The 17,591-nt window shown below is 35.5% G+C and overlaps 4 protein-coding genes and 1 long non-coding RNA gene across 10 annotated transcripts in view; 3 read left to right on the top strand and 2 right to left on the bottom strand.

Annotated features, from left to right (window-relative positions):
* The window catches only part of ak9 (adenylate kinase 9), a 29,506-nt gene extending 23,272 nt beyond the window's left edge, over nt 1-6,234 (top strand). For all 4 annotated transcript variants that reach the window (XM_073933382.1, XM_680817.10, XM_073933383.1 and 1 more), the window contains exons 28-36: nt 530-731; nt 828-971; nt 1,618-1,838; nt 3,304-3,500; nt 3,582-3,751; nt 3,852-3,950; nt 5,262-5,364; nt 5,591-5,705; nt 5,876-6,234. In XM_073933382.1, the coding sequence (XP_073789483.1) occupies nt 530-731; nt 828-971; nt 1,618-1,838; nt 3,304-3,500; nt 3,582-3,751; nt 3,852-3,950; nt 5,262-5,364; nt 5,591-5,705; nt 5,876-6,099 (1,475 nt within the window). In that variant the 3' untranslated portion in view covers nt 6,100-6,234. The remainder of the gene's footprint in view (nt 1-529; nt 732-827; nt 972-1,617; nt 1,839-3,303; nt 3,501-3,581; nt 3,752-3,851; nt 3,951-5,261; nt 5,365-5,590; nt 5,706-5,875) is intronic.
* On the bottom strand, nt 668-12,895 carry LOC137488665 (uncharacterized). Of its 2 annotated transcripts, XR_011007803.2 has the most exons (7): nt 12,762-12,895; nt 12,525-12,670; nt 11,922-11,952; nt 3,809-3,908; nt 3,655-3,734; nt 3,255-3,494; nt 668-945 (listed from the first exon to the last, which is right to left on the bottom strand). It is a non-coding gene; the product is annotated as an uncharacterized lncRNA (long non-coding RNA). The 2 variants fall into 2 exon arrangements; XR_012395900.1 differs by lacking the exons at nt 11,922-11,952; nt 12,525-12,670; nt 12,762-12,895 and having other exon boundaries at nt 3,809-3,963.
* On the top strand, nt 7,504-11,702 carry ppil6 (peptidylprolyl isomerase (cyclophilin)-like 6). Its single transcript, NM_001020597.1, is given in 8 exon segments — nt 7,504-7,591; nt 7,694-7,789; nt 7,859-8,047; nt 8,498-8,560; nt 8,650-8,797; nt 9,091-9,150; nt 11,154-11,289; nt 11,446-11,702. Coding segments are annotated over 8 exon segments (882 nt in total). The 5' UTR covers nt 7,504-7,513; the 3' UTR covers nt 11,558-11,702.
* henmt1 (HEN methyltransferase 1) lies at nt 12,494-17,585 on the top strand. Its single transcript, NM_001017842.2, is given in 6 exon segments — nt 12,494-12,678; nt 12,791-12,906; nt 13,536-13,670; nt 13,761-13,943; nt 14,099-14,279; nt 16,979-17,585. Coding segments are annotated over 6 exon segments (1,209 nt in total). The 5' UTR covers nt 12,494-12,591; the 3' UTR covers nt 17,486-17,585.
* fam102bb (family with sequence similarity 102 member Bb) overlaps nt 15,674-17,591 on the bottom strand; it is a 42,900-nt gene continuing 40,982 nt past the window's right edge. For both annotated transcript variants that reach the window (XR_012395561.1, XR_012395560.1), the window contains one exon: nt 15,674-17,500. The gene's annotated coding sequence lies outside the window, so the exon portion shown is untranslated. The remainder of the gene's footprint in view (nt 17,501-17,591) is intronic.

Raw genomic sequence — 17,591 nt, forward strand, 5'->3', positions numbered from 1 at the left:
GCTTCTCGCGCTTTCTGAGGGCGCTCCACTAGCTTCATCCGCACACCTGATACACTGAGTTGTAGTGTGTGCACATCCGCAAATCCGTTGCTAAGGCTTACTTTATGTAGGTCGATTAAATTATGCGCCAAAACAGGTTGACAACACTTGTTAATAAATAAAAAATACATTCTATATTAAAAATATAAGCTGTATCTCGGAAAAACCGATGCATCTCGCAAAAACCGATGCATCTCGATTTGCTTCCAAAATTTCATTCATCCTCTGCTGCTCAACCGATGCACTCGCATCGTGCACGCGCATGACCGCGTATCGATACATATCGGTTAATCTTCCCATCCCTAGTATATAGGGGTATGTAATCAGAATGAGCTTGAGTTGTTTTTAGTCAGTGAAAGTCAGGAAATTTGACATTTGACTTAAAGTGGGAACCCTGACATAAAGAAACTTATAAAAATAGAATACCAAGTTCAGGAGTGTTTTATTGATAACAGAAATAAGTAATGGCTTCTGAACTGTTTTCATTTAGTGGCCCAGGCGTTTGCACGGGAGTATGGTCTCACTCGTCTCTCCATTGGAGATGCGATACGGATGGTGCTCAACAGCCAGGCCAAAACTGACCTGGCTTGTCAGGTGCAGATTCATTTGAAACAGGGTCAGACTGTACCTGATGAACTGGCCATCCAGTGTGTGGAGGTGGCTGTGATGAACCTGGTCTGTACCACTCGTGGGTGAGAACCAATCCAAAATTAGTACATCTGAAAAAAATATATAACCTCAAACATATATCTCTGTATATGTGTGTTATACTTATTTTTGATGCTTAGGTTTGTGCTGGATGGCTTTCCTGTGACCAAGCATCAGGCTGAGTTACTAGAATCCTGTATTATTCCTATGGTGGTGGTTGAGCTGCAACTGGACACGGTGGAAGTGTTGAAGAGAGGGCTGAGAGACAGGGAAAAAAACAACAGGTTAGATCAACATGAACACTCACACAACACATATTGTTATGAGAATTAGGAGTAGAATGTGTTATTATTTTGAATTAGGTTTTACTTTTATATTTTCAGTTTAAAATTTTAGTAATGTAAAAGATGTATTTTTTTGTGTGATTTCAGTTTCTTTCTAATATTTTAAAAAATTTTATTACTGTAACTTTAACTTTTTTTATTTTAGCCAATTTCTCACAATATTGTTTTAAAAGTTATTTCTAAACCTAATTCATTATGACTGCTAAAACCTACAAAGGTATTTAAGTTTTTAAAAATCATAACGTTAAGAGAATAAATCTTATAAAAAGTATGATCTCAAAAATCTCTAATGGCAATTAAATCTTGTGGCTGGAAGGGCATCCATCACATAAAACATATGCCATACATAGCGGTTCATTTTGCTGTGGTGACCCCTGATAGAGCAGGGACTAAGCTGAAAGGTAGTGAGTGAGAATTAAACCATAATATTATTAGAACACATAAACATTAGGAGAATTATTTACAATATAATTATTATCTTGCAGCATGGACAGTCTTACTGTTGTGCTTTTGTGGTCTGGCGTATTATGTAAATGACCATGCACATGTAAAAGATTTTGACCATTATGCTATCTCTCCCCAACAGGTCTCATCAAGTGCATCACGATAGCCTCCAGGCCCTAAACATTCGCAACTCTTGCTTCAGACAGGAAGCCGAAGCTCTGAGGCTACACTTGCACAATCAGTATCACAACTGGACCCCTGTTGATGCTCACAAGAGCAAGTGGTGGGTCCAGGAGCGCATTTTAGATGAGGTTCGCATTAGCATGAGACACATTCATTCTTACCTAGAAAGGATTCACAAAGGTGAGAGCATGCAAATAATGCACAGTTGTCAAACAAGCAGCACAGTCAAATCATAAATCATATAAACGCCAAATATAATTTTAGGTTTTTAATAGTGAATGCACTTTATAGTGTAAATGACACTATAGTTCATTTATTTAAGTGAGAACAGCTAGATCAGAGATGCCCAAAGTAGGGCCTGAGGGCCAAAGTTGGCCCATTGTAACCTTTGATTTGGCCCACCATCGCAACTTAGAGGATAGTGAGATTGATGAGTGGGTTGAGGCGAATGCCTTTTCTAACATTTTTTGTTAGTACGAGGTCCCTTTTATCGCTGCTTGCAGATTTAATTTGTTAGTTTTAACGCTGACCTACAAAAAAAAGATAAAACAAAATTAAATAATTAAATCTTGTAAATTATTTTAAAAAATATAAATACTGTCATTCAACAGATAGAGGACAATGCAGAAGGCATCGGCAAGCAAATCTAGGCAAAACCTAGTGTAATTCTGTTATAAATGAGATTGTTTTGTTTTTACTGTAATAAGTTCGTTGTAAAATGTAAAAAAAAAATACTGACTTAATATAAAGCAATGTTTTCTAGTCATTTATAAATATTACCAAGTAAATTAGGAAATTACCCATGCCTACTATATTTACCTTCGGCCAACTATCCTCTATCAAGTTTGGTTTTTGGCCCTTCATAAGAAAAAGTTTGGGTACCCCTGAGCCAGATAAAGTATACTTCTGTGACATATTTACCCACAGTAAGGTTTCATTAGTTCAAGTATTTACTTACATAAACTAAGTATGTACAACACTTATGCAGCGTTTATTAATCCTAGTTCAACATTTACTAATATGTTATTAAAATCCAAGTTAACATTAGTTACATAAGTTTAGTAACATGAACTTACAAAGAACAACTGTCTTTTCATTGACTAACATGAACAAATACTTTATCAAATGCATCGTTCATTGTTTGTTCATGTTAGTAAATGCATTAACTAACTAACTAATACCTAACTGTAAAGTGTTCCCGATATATTGATACCGTGAACTTAACATCACAAACAAAAACTGAAGAACTGCTGTAGCAAGTCTGGAACATATCGAAATTCAGATTTGCATGACTCTGGATGAAATTAGAGCCACTACAGGCTGCCATTGAGGCTGTTTAAAAAAAAAAATAATGACAGTTGTGTTAACACTGCAATACCATCAGTTATTTAAATAACTATTTGTAGAGTGTAATCAGTTACATAATGTACCTTTATATCAAAGAGTTCTTGTCATATTTAAGTAGCATTTTCTACTCTAGTGAATCATCTATTTTTCTCAGCTATAGTTAACAACGTGTGATAAATTGATGAGATATCTTGAAGGCGTCTGAATGATTTTTGGATTGACTGTATAGCTCATGAAAATTGCACTTACCTCACAATAATTTGTCAAGTTCTGAGACAACTTCCTGTCATCCTCACAGGCCAGGCAGCCTGTATAAACCGACTGTGCATTACCCCACAAGAGCTCCAGTCCCGGCTGGGTGAATTTGGGCACTACTGCCCTGTTAGTTTAGCTCTCCATCGCCATCTGGTGGACTGCTCGCATAACACCTCACTGGAATTGGCTGCAGAGTTCAAGGGCCAGTTCTACAAAATGGCCAGCAGGGAGTTTCTCGAGGTAAAGTGTCAGACAGCATGTTCATTTGTGCACAGAAATGTTCATTTAACTGACTGTTTCTCTTTATATGTTTCTTAAAAGAGATTTCTAGAGTCCCCGGAGCAATTTGTGGCACCAGGTTGCCCGTACCCGTTACCCCCTGCTTCACTCTTACCTCATAAGCTCAGTGCTGGACAGGTGAAGAGCAGGTTCCCTCAGCAGGTGGAGATGAAGGGGTTCTGTCCTGTCACTTATCTGGATGGTAAACAAAGGTATAGCCAAAACACACAATAACACTCATGGTGAAAATGAGCTTAATAAAGACTTACCCTTTGTAAACATTAACAAGGTCATTTTCTTTCGTATCTGTAGGTACGAGGCTCTACTGCGTGGAAATATGGAGTACGCTGCTGAGTACCGAAATAAAATCTATATTTTTGAGAGTGAGAAGAAACAAGAGCAATTTCTCAGGTCAGCACTTGCCCTATAGAAAGAGAAAAGGGAAGGTTTTAAATGAAATCAATATTTTTAAATTAAAATGTACTTACACTTTTAAAGGATTTATTTTAATGAAGATTTCAGAATAAATGTTTTCATAAAACAATCAGCACAGTCTAATCACTACAATAATAAGAAGTATTTGGAGCACAATAATCAGCATATTAGAAGAAATTTTAGATCATCACGTGACACTAAAGTTTTAAGTAATAGCATGTAATAGTTACGTCACAACAACAGATTAGGTTTTGAAATACAATAAAATAATTTTTTTTTTTAAATGTTGTTAATAATAAATGTTAATGGGATAGTTTACTAAAACAATTTTAAATGTACTCACCATTTACAACTCATCAAGTTGGTTCCTTTTTTTCTGTTGAACACAAAAGATGATTTTCTGAAGAATTTAAGTGATTGGCACTGACATTAATAAAATACAAATAATAATTATATTAATAAACTATAGTCAAGTCCAGTGTTGGGGAAAGTTATGTTTGAATGAAATGCATTACAATATTTACTTTTTTCAAACCTGCCTTGATCTCTTTCAGAACTTGCGGTGTATTTTTCTTTTTTAAATAGAGGAGATCTGCATTTAACGACACAATGTATAACTTTTACCTTTATTTACCTTTAAAAACTAATAAAATAAATAGAATAAATGTTACCTTCTGAGAACTTCCTGATGCTTTACATGCTGTATAAACAGAATAATGAAATTTGAAAGCAATGTGTTTGCTACTTTTCCATTGAGACTATCCTCTTTTCTTCCATGTGTTCAAAATAATGAAAATATTTTCATCAGAGAAATGTAAGGCTCTGCCATCTTGGTTTCTGTCTATTCCTACGAGGAGCTCATTTTCTCATTGAGTGTAATTCAATGTGATTATACTAATTTTAATTCAGTAAACTATTTTTAAAAGCATATTAATTAATTCACAAAAGTAACACGAGTTAAATTTATTTTTTAAATGTAACACAAATATTATTACTTAATTTTTAAAAGTAATGTGTTACTTTACTCGTTACTTACAAAAGTAATATTATTACGTAACTCGCGTTGCTTGTAATGCGTTACCTCCAACACGGGTTAAGTCAATATCTGCAGGCTCCCAACGTTCTTCAAAATACCTTTTTTTGTATTCAACAGAAGAAACTTGTTAATGTTTGGAACTACTTGTGAGAGAGTAAATAACAACAATCATAATAATAATAATAGCCTGCTGCTCTATTTGTAATACAGAATTATGAAACGCTGATAATTCACAATATTACTGTTCTCAGATCACCTGAGACTTACTGGGACCAGAAACTTCCACATAAGCTGCCTCCATTGGAAGAGCCAGTCTTACTAACCTCTTTACCAATCCTGGGCTACTTGGAACAAGTAAGAGGCCACTGAAACACAGCCAATAACTTCAGTCTCTTAATCTTTTTTTTTTTTTTTTTTTGCTATTAATATTGATCACATAACAAAATGCTCTGTTCCAATAAACCTTATTTCAACAAGTGTCAAATTAATGTGTTTAAAGTTTTTTGTGGCAATTTATCTACCATTTTAGTTTGTTACTTTTATATATGTGTGTGTATCGTATCCATGTTTGTTTTTGTAGAGCGTGGCTGTGCCCATAATCAAAGCCATGACTGATGTTGGTCAACTCAAGCCAAAGTTCCCCTTTCTCAGTGTGAAGAGATCTGCTATACTTTACCTGGCCTTTCATCTAAAAGGTGTTTAATGTCTAATAATTTAGCCTTTGACTTAAAATACCTGTAGATAGGGTTTTAATCATACGTTTTTTGATAATTTGCTAAATGAATTCATTCAACATATGATCATTTCCGATCAATCAAAGTCTGTTTCCACATCTGAAATTACTGTCTATCTCTCAACCGTGCAGCATTCAACTCCAGGAACTCAGAATATATTCGTCAGAAGTACAAAAAGAAGCTACAAAAGTTTGAGGAAGGCTGTGAGCTCATCTCATACCTGAGCACCACCATGAAGACGTACAAATCCCCTCTCAACCTGCCAACAGAATTTTTACAAAAACTGGACCGGTTTCTGGCCCTAGAGAAGTCCACTAAGACAGACTCAGGCCTGATACAGCTTGGGGGAATCTAGAAAAGTTTTGGGGGGATCTAGAATACAGTATTTCATCAGTGCTGGTTGACATTACATCATATTTATATTTTTAAGAGGAGTTTGTTATTGTGTTCTGTTCAATTGATTATTAAACGCATGATTGAACACAGTAAATAAGTCTGAATTTGGCGTGATTTTTACAGACACCTTACATTTTATAGCTTATTATATTTAAAAACGTAGATCAATGTTAATAAAAATTATATTGCAATATTTTGTTTTTTTGTTCTGCATTGTTATTTATTATGAAAACAACTGCAGATAGCCCAAAAAGCTCTATTTGAAAAGAATTCAGATTTTGTATGAGAGAGCATCTGCATAAAATATAATAATTTACAAGCATAGATAAATACAATACAAAAAAACATTGACATCAATTATGATTTGTGTATTTCTGTGGTGTCTTAAGAGTATTGAGGTACAGAAATGTATCAGTGTTGGGTAAAGTTACTTTTAAAAGTAACATATTACAATTATAAGCCACTTTTTAAATAAGTAACTACCTTTTAAGTAAAGTAATGTGAAAGTATGTGTTGTGTTTGCGTTTTTTATATATATTAAAATATGATTAAGATTGTAATATATCACTTTTTTACATAACACTGAAAATAACACTCACATAAATGCACACCAGTGCTCTAAACTTGCATGGAATGATTGCACAGTCATGAAAATACCTCGACTGAGGATAAAATTGCTGATGATAGAAATGTATTTAAAAAGAATCATAAACCACACTGTAAAAATTCTCTGATCAATTAGTCCTGACAGCATATATTTTTAGGTCATTGTAACTTATTAAACTAAGGTAATCATGTTCTAACTTAATTTAATAAGTTACGCAAGCTGTCTACTGCAGTTTAACATAATACAAGTTCAATGGACTCATAAGGTTAAGCTTAAAATGTAAGGAAACCAAACTGTAAAAATACATCCTGGTTGCCTTAAAATTTTAAGCTGAATCAAATTAACTTTATAGGAGTCCATTGAACTTTTATTATGTTAAACTGACTTAAAACAGCTTTTGTAACTTGTTAAACTAAGTTAATCAGGCACTTACTTAATTTTATAAATTACAATGTCTTAAAACATGCTATCATGACTAACAGATTTTATTTTACAGTGTTTGTTTAACAATCTTCTGGTCATCTAAATTTAGAACTAGAGTGGAAGAAAGTGATTACTAACAAAAACATTTTTTATAAGTAATAAAGTAAGACGGGTATACTGTATTTGTTTGTATTAAGTTTGTACTCATTTACATTAATAAAAATAAGAGAATGTAGCTAATTAATTTTGTGTAAATAAACCAAATAAAAGGTAACAGTCGACTTCATTGTACGTCACAGGCTTTGGTAACTCTGGCAACCAGGACGCTTCGACTTTCCACAACATGGCATCCATTGTACATTTGGAAATCGTCGGTCTGTTAAATAAACCTAATTTTCAAATAGCTAAAAGCATTGCGGAGGTAATGTAAAGTTTCTTTTTCTGATCTAATAAAAACCCCTAACCTTACTGCTGATTGAAGCACAATTGTTCACAAAAGCTAATGTTTGCTTCTGTAACTTAGGGATTAAAAAATAAATTCCCAGATTCATTTGATGATCCAACAATCCTACCGCTGTTGGAATGTGGCTGGCAGGACTATTTGTCTAATAAAAAGACGGTGAGCCACTGAACTATACACCGCTATCTTGATGTCAATTAGATCTGACTTTTACGTCCACTTTTTAAGGAGCTGAGAGGAGAGGTCTGGCAGTTCCGCGGCTGTATAATGTCCTTCGCAAACGGCCAGTTGCTCGGGGATGAAAGGAAACTGTCCGGCTGGGCAGAGAAAGAGTGGAAGTTTACTTTCCATCGACCACAGGCTCTTTATATGGCACTAGCTGAGGAGTTTTACATCAGTAACCTGCGGAGCACTGGGGTAAATGATAATATGATATTGAATGATATGATATTGTAATGATACTTCAATTTATAAAAATAAATTAATAACGTTAAATATAGAGTTTATCCAAAATGAAAAAATGCCTGTACTATCTACTTCCACTCATGTTGTTCCAACCCTTTATGAATTTCTATTCGTTTTTTGAACACAAAAAAAAGGTATTTTGAAGAAAGCTGTAACCATTGCCTTCCATAGTAGGCCTAGTTGTTTCTCCTACTATGGAAGGCAATGGTTAGCAGTTCCCAGCTTTCTTCAGAATATCTTCTTTTGTGTTTTACAGAAGAAAGAAACTCAAAGATTTTTAATAAGTAAGGGTTGAGTAAATAATGGCAGAAAGTTTATTTTTGAGTGAACAATGCCTTTAATATTTAGGCAACTAAAAACATTTATTAGTGGGCAACATCTCTCTCTCTCTCTTTACTACAGCATATTTTTGTTTATATGGACATTGAGAATGGTGGAGAGGCAGTTGGCAGACTGTTGTTTGAGGTAAGAAGAATATATTAATGAGAGAAATTGTTGTAGAGATAAATGTTGGGGTTTTACACTCTCAAAGTGTTTAAAATGTAACCTGCCAGCTGTTCTCAGACGTCTGTCCAAAGACGTGTAGGAACTTTAAGGCACTGTGCACTGGAGAGGCTGGTTTGTCTAAAAGTAACCTTGAGTTGAGCTATAAAGGCTCGATTTTCCACAGAGTGGTGCCAAATGGCTGGATACAAGGTGGAGGTATGAATTAATAATATACTTTTACAGTATTTAAAAACAACACATATATTTTTTTAATCAGGGGTGGCCAACCCTGTTCCTGGAGAGCCACCTTCCAGCAGATTTCAGTTGCTACCCATATCAAACACTACTGAACCAATTAATTAGGACCTGAACGCCATGTGATAAGTACAGGCAGGTGTGTTTGATATGGGTTGCAACTGAAATCTGCAGGAAGGTGGCTCTCCATGAACAGTGTTGGCTTAAGTTATAAAATTATGTACAAACTTAAGTACAGATATTTTCTTCTACAGATATTTCACCTGAAAAGAAAGGCACTGGGGGAGAGTCTATCTATGGACCAACATTTGAGGGTATGTCCTTATTAACAAATTTCAAAGTTCTAAAATTTATTATTCTTATTGTACACCAAACGAGCCATAACATTATGACCACTAACAAATCAAAAATTATAATTGTTGCTAATAATTGTTAATTGTTAAAGTCTGGGTAAATTATATATTTACTCAGTTCCTGAAATCAGTGTGTTAGATACTAGACAATATACTAGAAAATTGACAGAAATAAAGATCCTAGCAACTTTGAACCACATTGTTATTTCAATGCGAATGGTACCAAGTCTCTGAAATGTTGATTTGAAAGGTTTGTAGATTAATCTGAGTCAGTATTGGTAAAAAAAAAAAAGAAAAAAAAAGGTGGCCCGAGAAGGCAAATTCCACCAACCATTGAAAGACTCATACATACATAAGGGTATGCCCAAGGCTTATAAATGCATAAAAGTTATTGCATTTGGACCGAACCAATCGAGCAATGGATGAATTCTGCCTCGTTCAATGGACCCTTTTCACATTTCTGGGTTTCTCAGCAACAGAAGTCATCATAGTTAGGTAAAATTTAGAGCGCAGTAAAAGAGAGAGTAGAGTACAATAAACATTTTTTTACAATCCTATTTGCTGAAATAATAAAAGAAAAACTCAACAATGTTGTTATCAAGACGTTCAGAAAAATGAAAAACATTGTGTGAGAATGTCAAATTTACTTTCCCGCCCCATAGACACTGCTTTAGAAACAACTCGCATAAGCAAAAATTTTTTTAATTTAGTGCAAAGATGATATAATACATTCATAAATACATAGTACACTTTATTAGGTACACCTTACTGGATTTTGGTCCATATTGACATGATAGCATCACGCAGTTGCTGCAGATTTGTCGGCTGCACATCCATAATGCAAATCTCGCGTTCCACCACATCCCAAAAGTGCTCTATTAGACTGGGATCTGGTGACTGTGGAGGCCATTTGAGTACAGTGAACTCATTGTCATGTTCAAGAAACCAGTCTGAGATGATTCGCGCTTTATGACATGCCGTGTTGTCCTGCTATAAGTAGCCATCAGAGGATGGGTACAGTGTGGTCATAAAGGAAGGTACTGTACATGGTCAGCAACAATACTCAGGTAGGCTGTGGCGTTGACATGATGCTCAATTGGTACTAATGGGCCCACACCATTACATCACCAGCCTGAACCGTTGATACGAGGCAGGATGGATCCATGCTTTCATGAGTTTGACGCTAAATTCTGACCTCACCATCCGAATGTTGCAGCAGAAATCGAGACTCATCAGACCAGGCAGCGTTTTTCAAATCTTCTATTGTCCAATTTTAGTGTGCCTGTGTGAATTGTAGCCTTAGTTTCCTGTTCTTAGCTGACAGGAATTGCACCCGGTGTGATCTCCTGCTGCTGTAGCCCATCTGCCTCAAGGTTCAACATGTTGTGCGTTCAGAGATGCTCTTCTGCATACCTCGGTTGTAACAAGTGGTTATTTGCGCTACTGTTATCTTTCTATCAGTTCGAACCAGTCTGGCCATTCTCCTCCACCCACAGAACTGCCGCTTACAGGATATTTTCTCTTTTTTGGACCATTCTCTGTAAACCCTAGAGATGTTTCTGCATGAAAATACCAGTAGATCAGCAGTTTCTGAAATATTCAGATCAGCCCGTCTGGCACCAACAACCATGCCACTTTCAAAGTCACTTAAATCCCCTTTCTTCCCCATTCTGATACTCAGTTTGAACTGTAGCAGATCGTCTTGACCATGTCTACATGCCTAAATGCATTTTGTTGCTGCCATGTGATTGGGTGATCAAAATTTTACATAACAAGCAGTTGGACAGGTGTACCTAATTAAGTGGCCGGTGAGTGTAAATATACATACTTTTAAAAAAAATCTAAATATTAAAAACTTTCAATGCTTAAACTTTCATATTAGGCAGGTGATCATATGTTTTGGCTCATCGGTTCAGTGTTTATGCAAACACAAAGTACTAGGTTTTTATGGTTTTCTCTTTTAGATGAGAATTTTGTCATATCCCACAATAAGCGTGGCATCCTGGGAATGGCTAACCAAGGTGCTCATAGCAATGGCTCCCAGTTCTACATCACACTACAGCCAGCCACCTGGATGGATCACAAATATGTGGCTTTCGGGTAATGACTACAAGAGATAGCATAAGTACATAAGAAAGCCAACATTTGGTATTTAACTTTGCATCAATAATGCAGACAATATCTGAAAGATGAATGCTTTGCTATTTACCACAGTTACAAATTTCATCGGTTCTGACATCTTTCTCTCTCTCCCAGGCAACTTGTTGAAGGCACTGAGGTTCTTAAGAGACTAGAAGCAGTGCCTACTTATAATGAGAGACCCAAACAGGACTGCAAAATAGTAGCATGCGGCATATTTGAGTTCTAAGTAATCACATACAGATTAAGAAGCAACATGAGAATTTTAAACTAACCATCTCAGATACAAATGGCTTGTCTATGTAAAGTGTACCATGTTTTTAATCCAACGGTCCACATTTAAAAAATAAAAATAAAGTGATTTAAAATGAAAAGAAATGTTACTACTATTGCTCATATTTTTTCAAATATAGGCTAGTATTTAAGTAAATATTTATTTATATGGGAATTGTTTTTTCTAAAATACAGAAGATAGAGGTTTAGATATCACCACTGTATAAAACAGAAAGAGGTCAACAGATTTCAGTAACCTCTAATTTTGATTAAAAGAAAAAATAATTCCACAAAATGAAGCGAAACAATCTTAATCCTACCTGTGAGAATTTGGAGAACGTTTAAGTTCATCTGTAAAATAAAGAGATGACATTTCAGTAAGCCTACACAGTATCATAGTTAAGAAAACTAAATTGTCAGAAAAGCTTACTAAAGTATGAACTTCAGACACAACCAAATAGAATTTGACAACATTAAAATCTTCCTCGTGCTGTCTTCTGTCGATTAATCTGTCTGACTCTTTTCACACACACTCAAATTAACTAAAGGCGCCATCTTGAGATAAAACATTTACTGCGGTTTGCTTTCATTCGAAATTATATAAATTCATGCTTTCAATATTGTTGCAGTGTTGTTAGGAAAACGTTTTATTTGTGTGTTACTTAATAAATTTAAACATTTTTGCGTTTGAGTAAAATTATTAATTAAAATTTAAACTCAAAATAGTTTCTCAGCACCCAAATCCATTTAACACAACAAAAACTGAATTAAAAGCATCTAAAACAAATAAATCTATTTAAAAGTATTTACATTGTTTTATTTTAATGGTTTTCAGATCAACTTTTATTTTAGATCAAACCCTTAAATTAACACAGGCTAAAAATTGTTAGCATTTGCAACGGCCCTCGATCGGTCAAACCTGCCTGAGCAGAAGCGTCTTCTCTAGCATGTGTTTAACGAGCACCAGCAGACCTGACCAACACTCTCAGCATGACCGCCACACCGTTCTCTCCACCGCTGTACATGCAGCGATACCAGTTTGTTATCGATTATGTGAAAACCTACCGACCTAGAAAGGTAAACAAATATCAAAAACTGTATTTTAAACGACTTTGCTTGAACTAGCACTATCAATGGTCTTTTATACACCTTCTTCCTACCTTGTCTTGGCCGTTTCTTCCGTCTTCAGGTCATCGATTTCGGATGCGCCGAATGTTGCTTACTGAAAAAGCTCAAGTTTCATCGCAACGGCATACAGTTGTTAGTGGGAGTTGATATAAACAGTGTCGTCCTCCTGAAAAGAATGTAAGTTGGCGAAACATTTATTGTGTAATAATATAAGACATTAAAATGACAAAGCAATCTTATTAGGCCAATGTTTTACACTACATAAATGTATTTAGATTGCTTCTAAGATACATACTTTAGTCAATTTCAGAACTGCAAATCAGGCTTCTATACATTTTCTCTCACTCTCATGCATGATTGAGGTAAAATCGGTTTAATAGTCACATTCGTTATAGTGATAGTGATAACTTGTGACATGCTTTCTATATTGTTTACCATGGTACTTTTGAAAAAAAAAAAAGTCTGAATGTGTGAATATAAAACTAACTTTACCTCAATTCATGTATAAATGCCTGTAATTATTTAGAGTTTTAAGGTGTCTTGGAAAGAGAAAATTGTTAAATGCTATTCTTGGTCAGAAAAAAAATGTCTATTTATCAAAATAGAAAACAAAATAGAATTTGGTTTGGAGTGAAATACGGTATAAACAAGAATAAGAAATCAGTTTTCTTTCTATTTTTGTATGAAAAACCTATTGGACATCAAAACTGGTCTTATGTTAAGTTAAAAATGACCTTTTAAAGTTTGTCAATAATATAAGATGAATTAATTTAGAGAATTAATTTTAAACTCTATATTTTATCCAGGCATTCATTAGCACCACTGGTGAGTGATTACCTTCAGCCAAGCGATGGCCCTTTAACCATCGAGTTGTACCAAGGGTCTGTAATGGAGAGAGAGCCGTGCACCAAAGGATTTGATCTTGTGACATGTGTTGAGCTGTAAGTGTTTTCCATCTTTAAATTCAAGTAAATTTACCTCACAATAGTATGTCTGTAGTTAATCAGCTTAAAATGTCTTACCCCGTCAAGGATCGAACATCTGGAGCTGGAGGAGGTGGAGAGGTTTTCAGAGGTGGTGTTCGGCTACATGGCGCCCGGTGCTGTGATTGTCACCACACCAAATGCAGAGTTCAACCCGCTGCTGCCGGGCCTGAGAGGCTTCAGAAACTATGATCATAAGTTTGAATGGACCAGAGCAGAGTTTCAGACCTGGTGAGCAAGTTTGCACAATTTAGTGTCCTATTTTTCTAGTACTGATTTAGGGAATGCAATTTACCTACTGTACATAGAATCATCCATGTTTGTAAAAAATTAAACACTTTTTCTGGCCAACAGAAATATCAAAACTCTCTCTCTCTCCCTCTCAGGGCTCATAGAGTTTGTAGAGAACATGGCTACTCCGTTCAATTCACTGGAGTCGGAGAAGCAGCTGGCCACTGGAGAGATGTGGGATTTTGCACCCAGATTGCAGTGTTCCAGAGAAATTTTGATGGAGTAAATCGGTCCATGAGTAATGCCGAACACTTGGAACCTTCAGTGTACAGACTGGTGAGGAAAAAAAAAAACTTTCATATGAGATGTACTTTCATTGCCTCTTTCTTTATCAGATATATTGCACTTTCTATTTATTATTTATCACTCAGTTTAGTTTATTTTTAAACATACAAAGCAAAAACTTACAGTAAAAACACACTGATTAGTAAACTAGTTAAACAGAAAAATCTTCTGCTCTGTATGTTTTACAAAAATCTTTGCCTTTATTGAGAAAGGACAGGAATAGACAAACAGGAAGCAATTTCGTGATAGAGGGAGGATGCGATTTCTGCTCAGGTCACCCAAAGCATACCATGCTATTGGCTACATCATCTTGACATCGTCATTTTTAACCAGGGTATCTGCAGGGTCTTAAAATGTTTTAAATTTCAAATGCCAAATGTTAGGTCTTAAAAAGTTAAATCCACTGAAATATTGTGTTGTAGGTGTTAAATCATTTTAAACAGGTCTTAATTTATAAATCTAAAGCTTAATAAAATAAATCTCAGCTTAATTTTTCTACATCCATGTAAAGCTACCCAATTTGACGAACACCTATCCAATCACTAACATTTCATCTCAATAAAAGTTAACAAGTTTATTTATGAACTCTATTTACCAATATGGTTTAATTATTTTCCTTATCATAACATTTGTTTTTAATGGTTATTTAAATGTTTTTGGGCCATTAGAAAAAATCCTTAGTGTTTAGCCTTGTGCAAGTCAGGAATTTCATACTGGTCTTAAAAAGGTCCTACAAAATCTTAAATGTGACTTCATGATACATGTAGAAACCCTGTTAACCTGAAATGCCATTAACTTTAATCTTCTATTGCTTCCAACTTCCAATGTCCGAAGTAAAAATTATTTTAGTATGTTGTTGGATTGCAAATATCGCCTTAAAATCCATGTGAACCGAAGGTTGCAGAGACTTTTATCTTAGTATGTAATGCACTTACAACTGAAATGGAATATTGAGTAGGGAGCAGGGCCTTCTTTCTTTATGTGCGTCATTCCTACTTGGCAACTAACAGTAAGAGGGGCGTGGCTAGGAACATTGTGGCCGACATTAACAGAGAATGACCACCACTCTAAATACAGGGGTCTATTCTTCGTACCTCGCTTAAATGGTCTAAGATGATTTGACAAATCTCTAATCTCTGATTAACTGATCTCTGGCTAATTTGGTTCCTCAAACAAGTTCACGAATCAGATTAAAATGTCAGGATGAACTGATCTGAGATCACTGCTGGTGTTGTAGAGGACAGATCGATCCATTGGATTAGATAAATCTGTTCTGGATAGGAACTTTTCAGGATCATTAAATCTGGATAACCAGTGCTCAAACAGGATAGGAAATCACATTGTAGAACTATAGATATGTAAAAAGCAAAGAGTAGAATAGCCAGTGTGTGAAAAAATATAACTTTATTTTTATTTGTAATGAAAACATACACTTTTGAAAAAAAAAAAAAACTAAAAACAAGAAAACCCCCACCCCATCCTCTTCCAGCATGAGCGTCCGCTCATGTGAGACCTACAACACAAACACTATACATTGAGGATAATTATGACAAGTTTGAAATATAAATGTATTGAATTTACAAAAAAAGACCTAATGTCAAAACCTCCACAATAATTTCAGACTTCCTCATCTGATGTGGAGAGAGCAGCTTGACTGAGCGTAGCCTTTATGAGGCGGATCTCAAGTCTGGCCTTGGTTTGCTGCAGTTTGGTCAGAGTCAGTTGTTCCTCTGTCAGATGAAGCTGTGCTTCTGCACTTTCAGTCTCTTTTTGCAATTGTTGAAAGTGATTTTAAAAAATCAGTGATTTGCCATTCTTTGCATTTTTTTTTTTGGTTATTCTGTAATTGTTGCATGCATCACTAATACATATTCTAAAAGAAAAATATTTTCCATTGTGATGAATAAATGTATCACTTAGTGACCAAATAAAATGTAATGTTTTGGTCAATTTTGACAGCTGTTTGAGGAATTATTTTATGTGGTCAAAATCTTTGTTGTAGGCCTATACCGAAAGGCTGAATATGTTAAAGCCTTCCTAATCACTATAGCCTGACGCATGAACAAATAAAATTAAAACCTTATGAATAAATAGGATATATTGTAAGATACTGCATGATCCAAATAGAGTATTATTTGATTAATTTTTCAGTTTTCATTACATTTGGGCATAAAATCCACGCTGAATCCACCCTTCTGATGGGATCAGTTTAATCCAAGTTCTTTGGATCTAAGTGATCCAAATCCTACAAAAAAGGTGTGAAAAACCCAAACTAAAGGTTTGATCCAGATCAAAACCAAGGTTGAATTACGTGATCTAATTTTGTAAATTATGTAATCTGTTTTTTCTTTTGAAAAACCCATTTTCACGATTTGATGCGATCCCTTATCCAAAATTCCAGTAGATTACTTTTGAAAAACCAGGCCCAGGAGCCAGACTTTGATTGAAGATTACCAAAACAAGAACAAAATTCAGTGGGTTAAAGTGCATGGATCACAAAGAATAATCATTTACACTTGCAAATAAACAGAGTAAATTGACCTCTGATAAAAATACAAAAAATGTTTAAAATTTGAAAAATAGGGTGTTTTAATTTCATGCGCACTAAAGAAGAAATTTAGTTATTTCCCATTTGAAAGCTGCGTGTATTTGCACTCGCATCTCTCTTTTCTTTGCCAATCCTCATTTAGCTATACAGGGTGGTGTATCCGAGCCTGTGCGATAACAACATCTACCAGAAGACTTTGATTAATGAGGTCCTGTATGAGGCTCAACATCTGAGGCAGCAATGGCTCATAAGAGAGAACATGAACAACAATGCACATTTCTACTCTCCTCCATTAATGGAAGCATTGCATCATGGGGCCGAAGGGAATGCATGTGAGCAGCAGCCTGTCTACCAGCAGGGTGGCATCATCTGCGTCCCGTTAGCCCGTGTGTGGTCCTGTCCCAGGGTCCAAGCTCTGTGCGGGAGCCTGCAGCGTCTCAGAGAGAAACTGCTGGAGGATGAGCGGGTGAGGATGAGCGCTGATGGAAGTGCGCTTAATCTGCCAGCTGATGATGACGATGATAATGTGGAAGAGGAGGAGGAAGAAGAAGAGGAGGAGAACCAGCAGAATGTCAAAGCAGTATCGGGTGCAGTAAACAACATGGAGGAGGACTGGGATAGAGAGCTTGGTAGCTATGGAGACGAATAACAAATCGGGAAAGCTCTGTAAGCAAAATAAAAGAAATGTGTGATTGACTGAGATGTTGTTGAAAAGATAAAAATCATTAAACATATCATTAAAAAGGCAATCGTGT

The sequence above is a fragment of the Danio rerio genome, chromosome 20 (genome assembly GCF_049306965.1).
Source record: "Danio rerio strain Tuebingen ecotype United States chromosome 20, GRCz12tu, whole genome shotgun sequence".
NCBI lineage: Eukaryota > Metazoa > Chordata > Actinopteri > Cypriniformes > Danionidae > Danio > Danio rerio.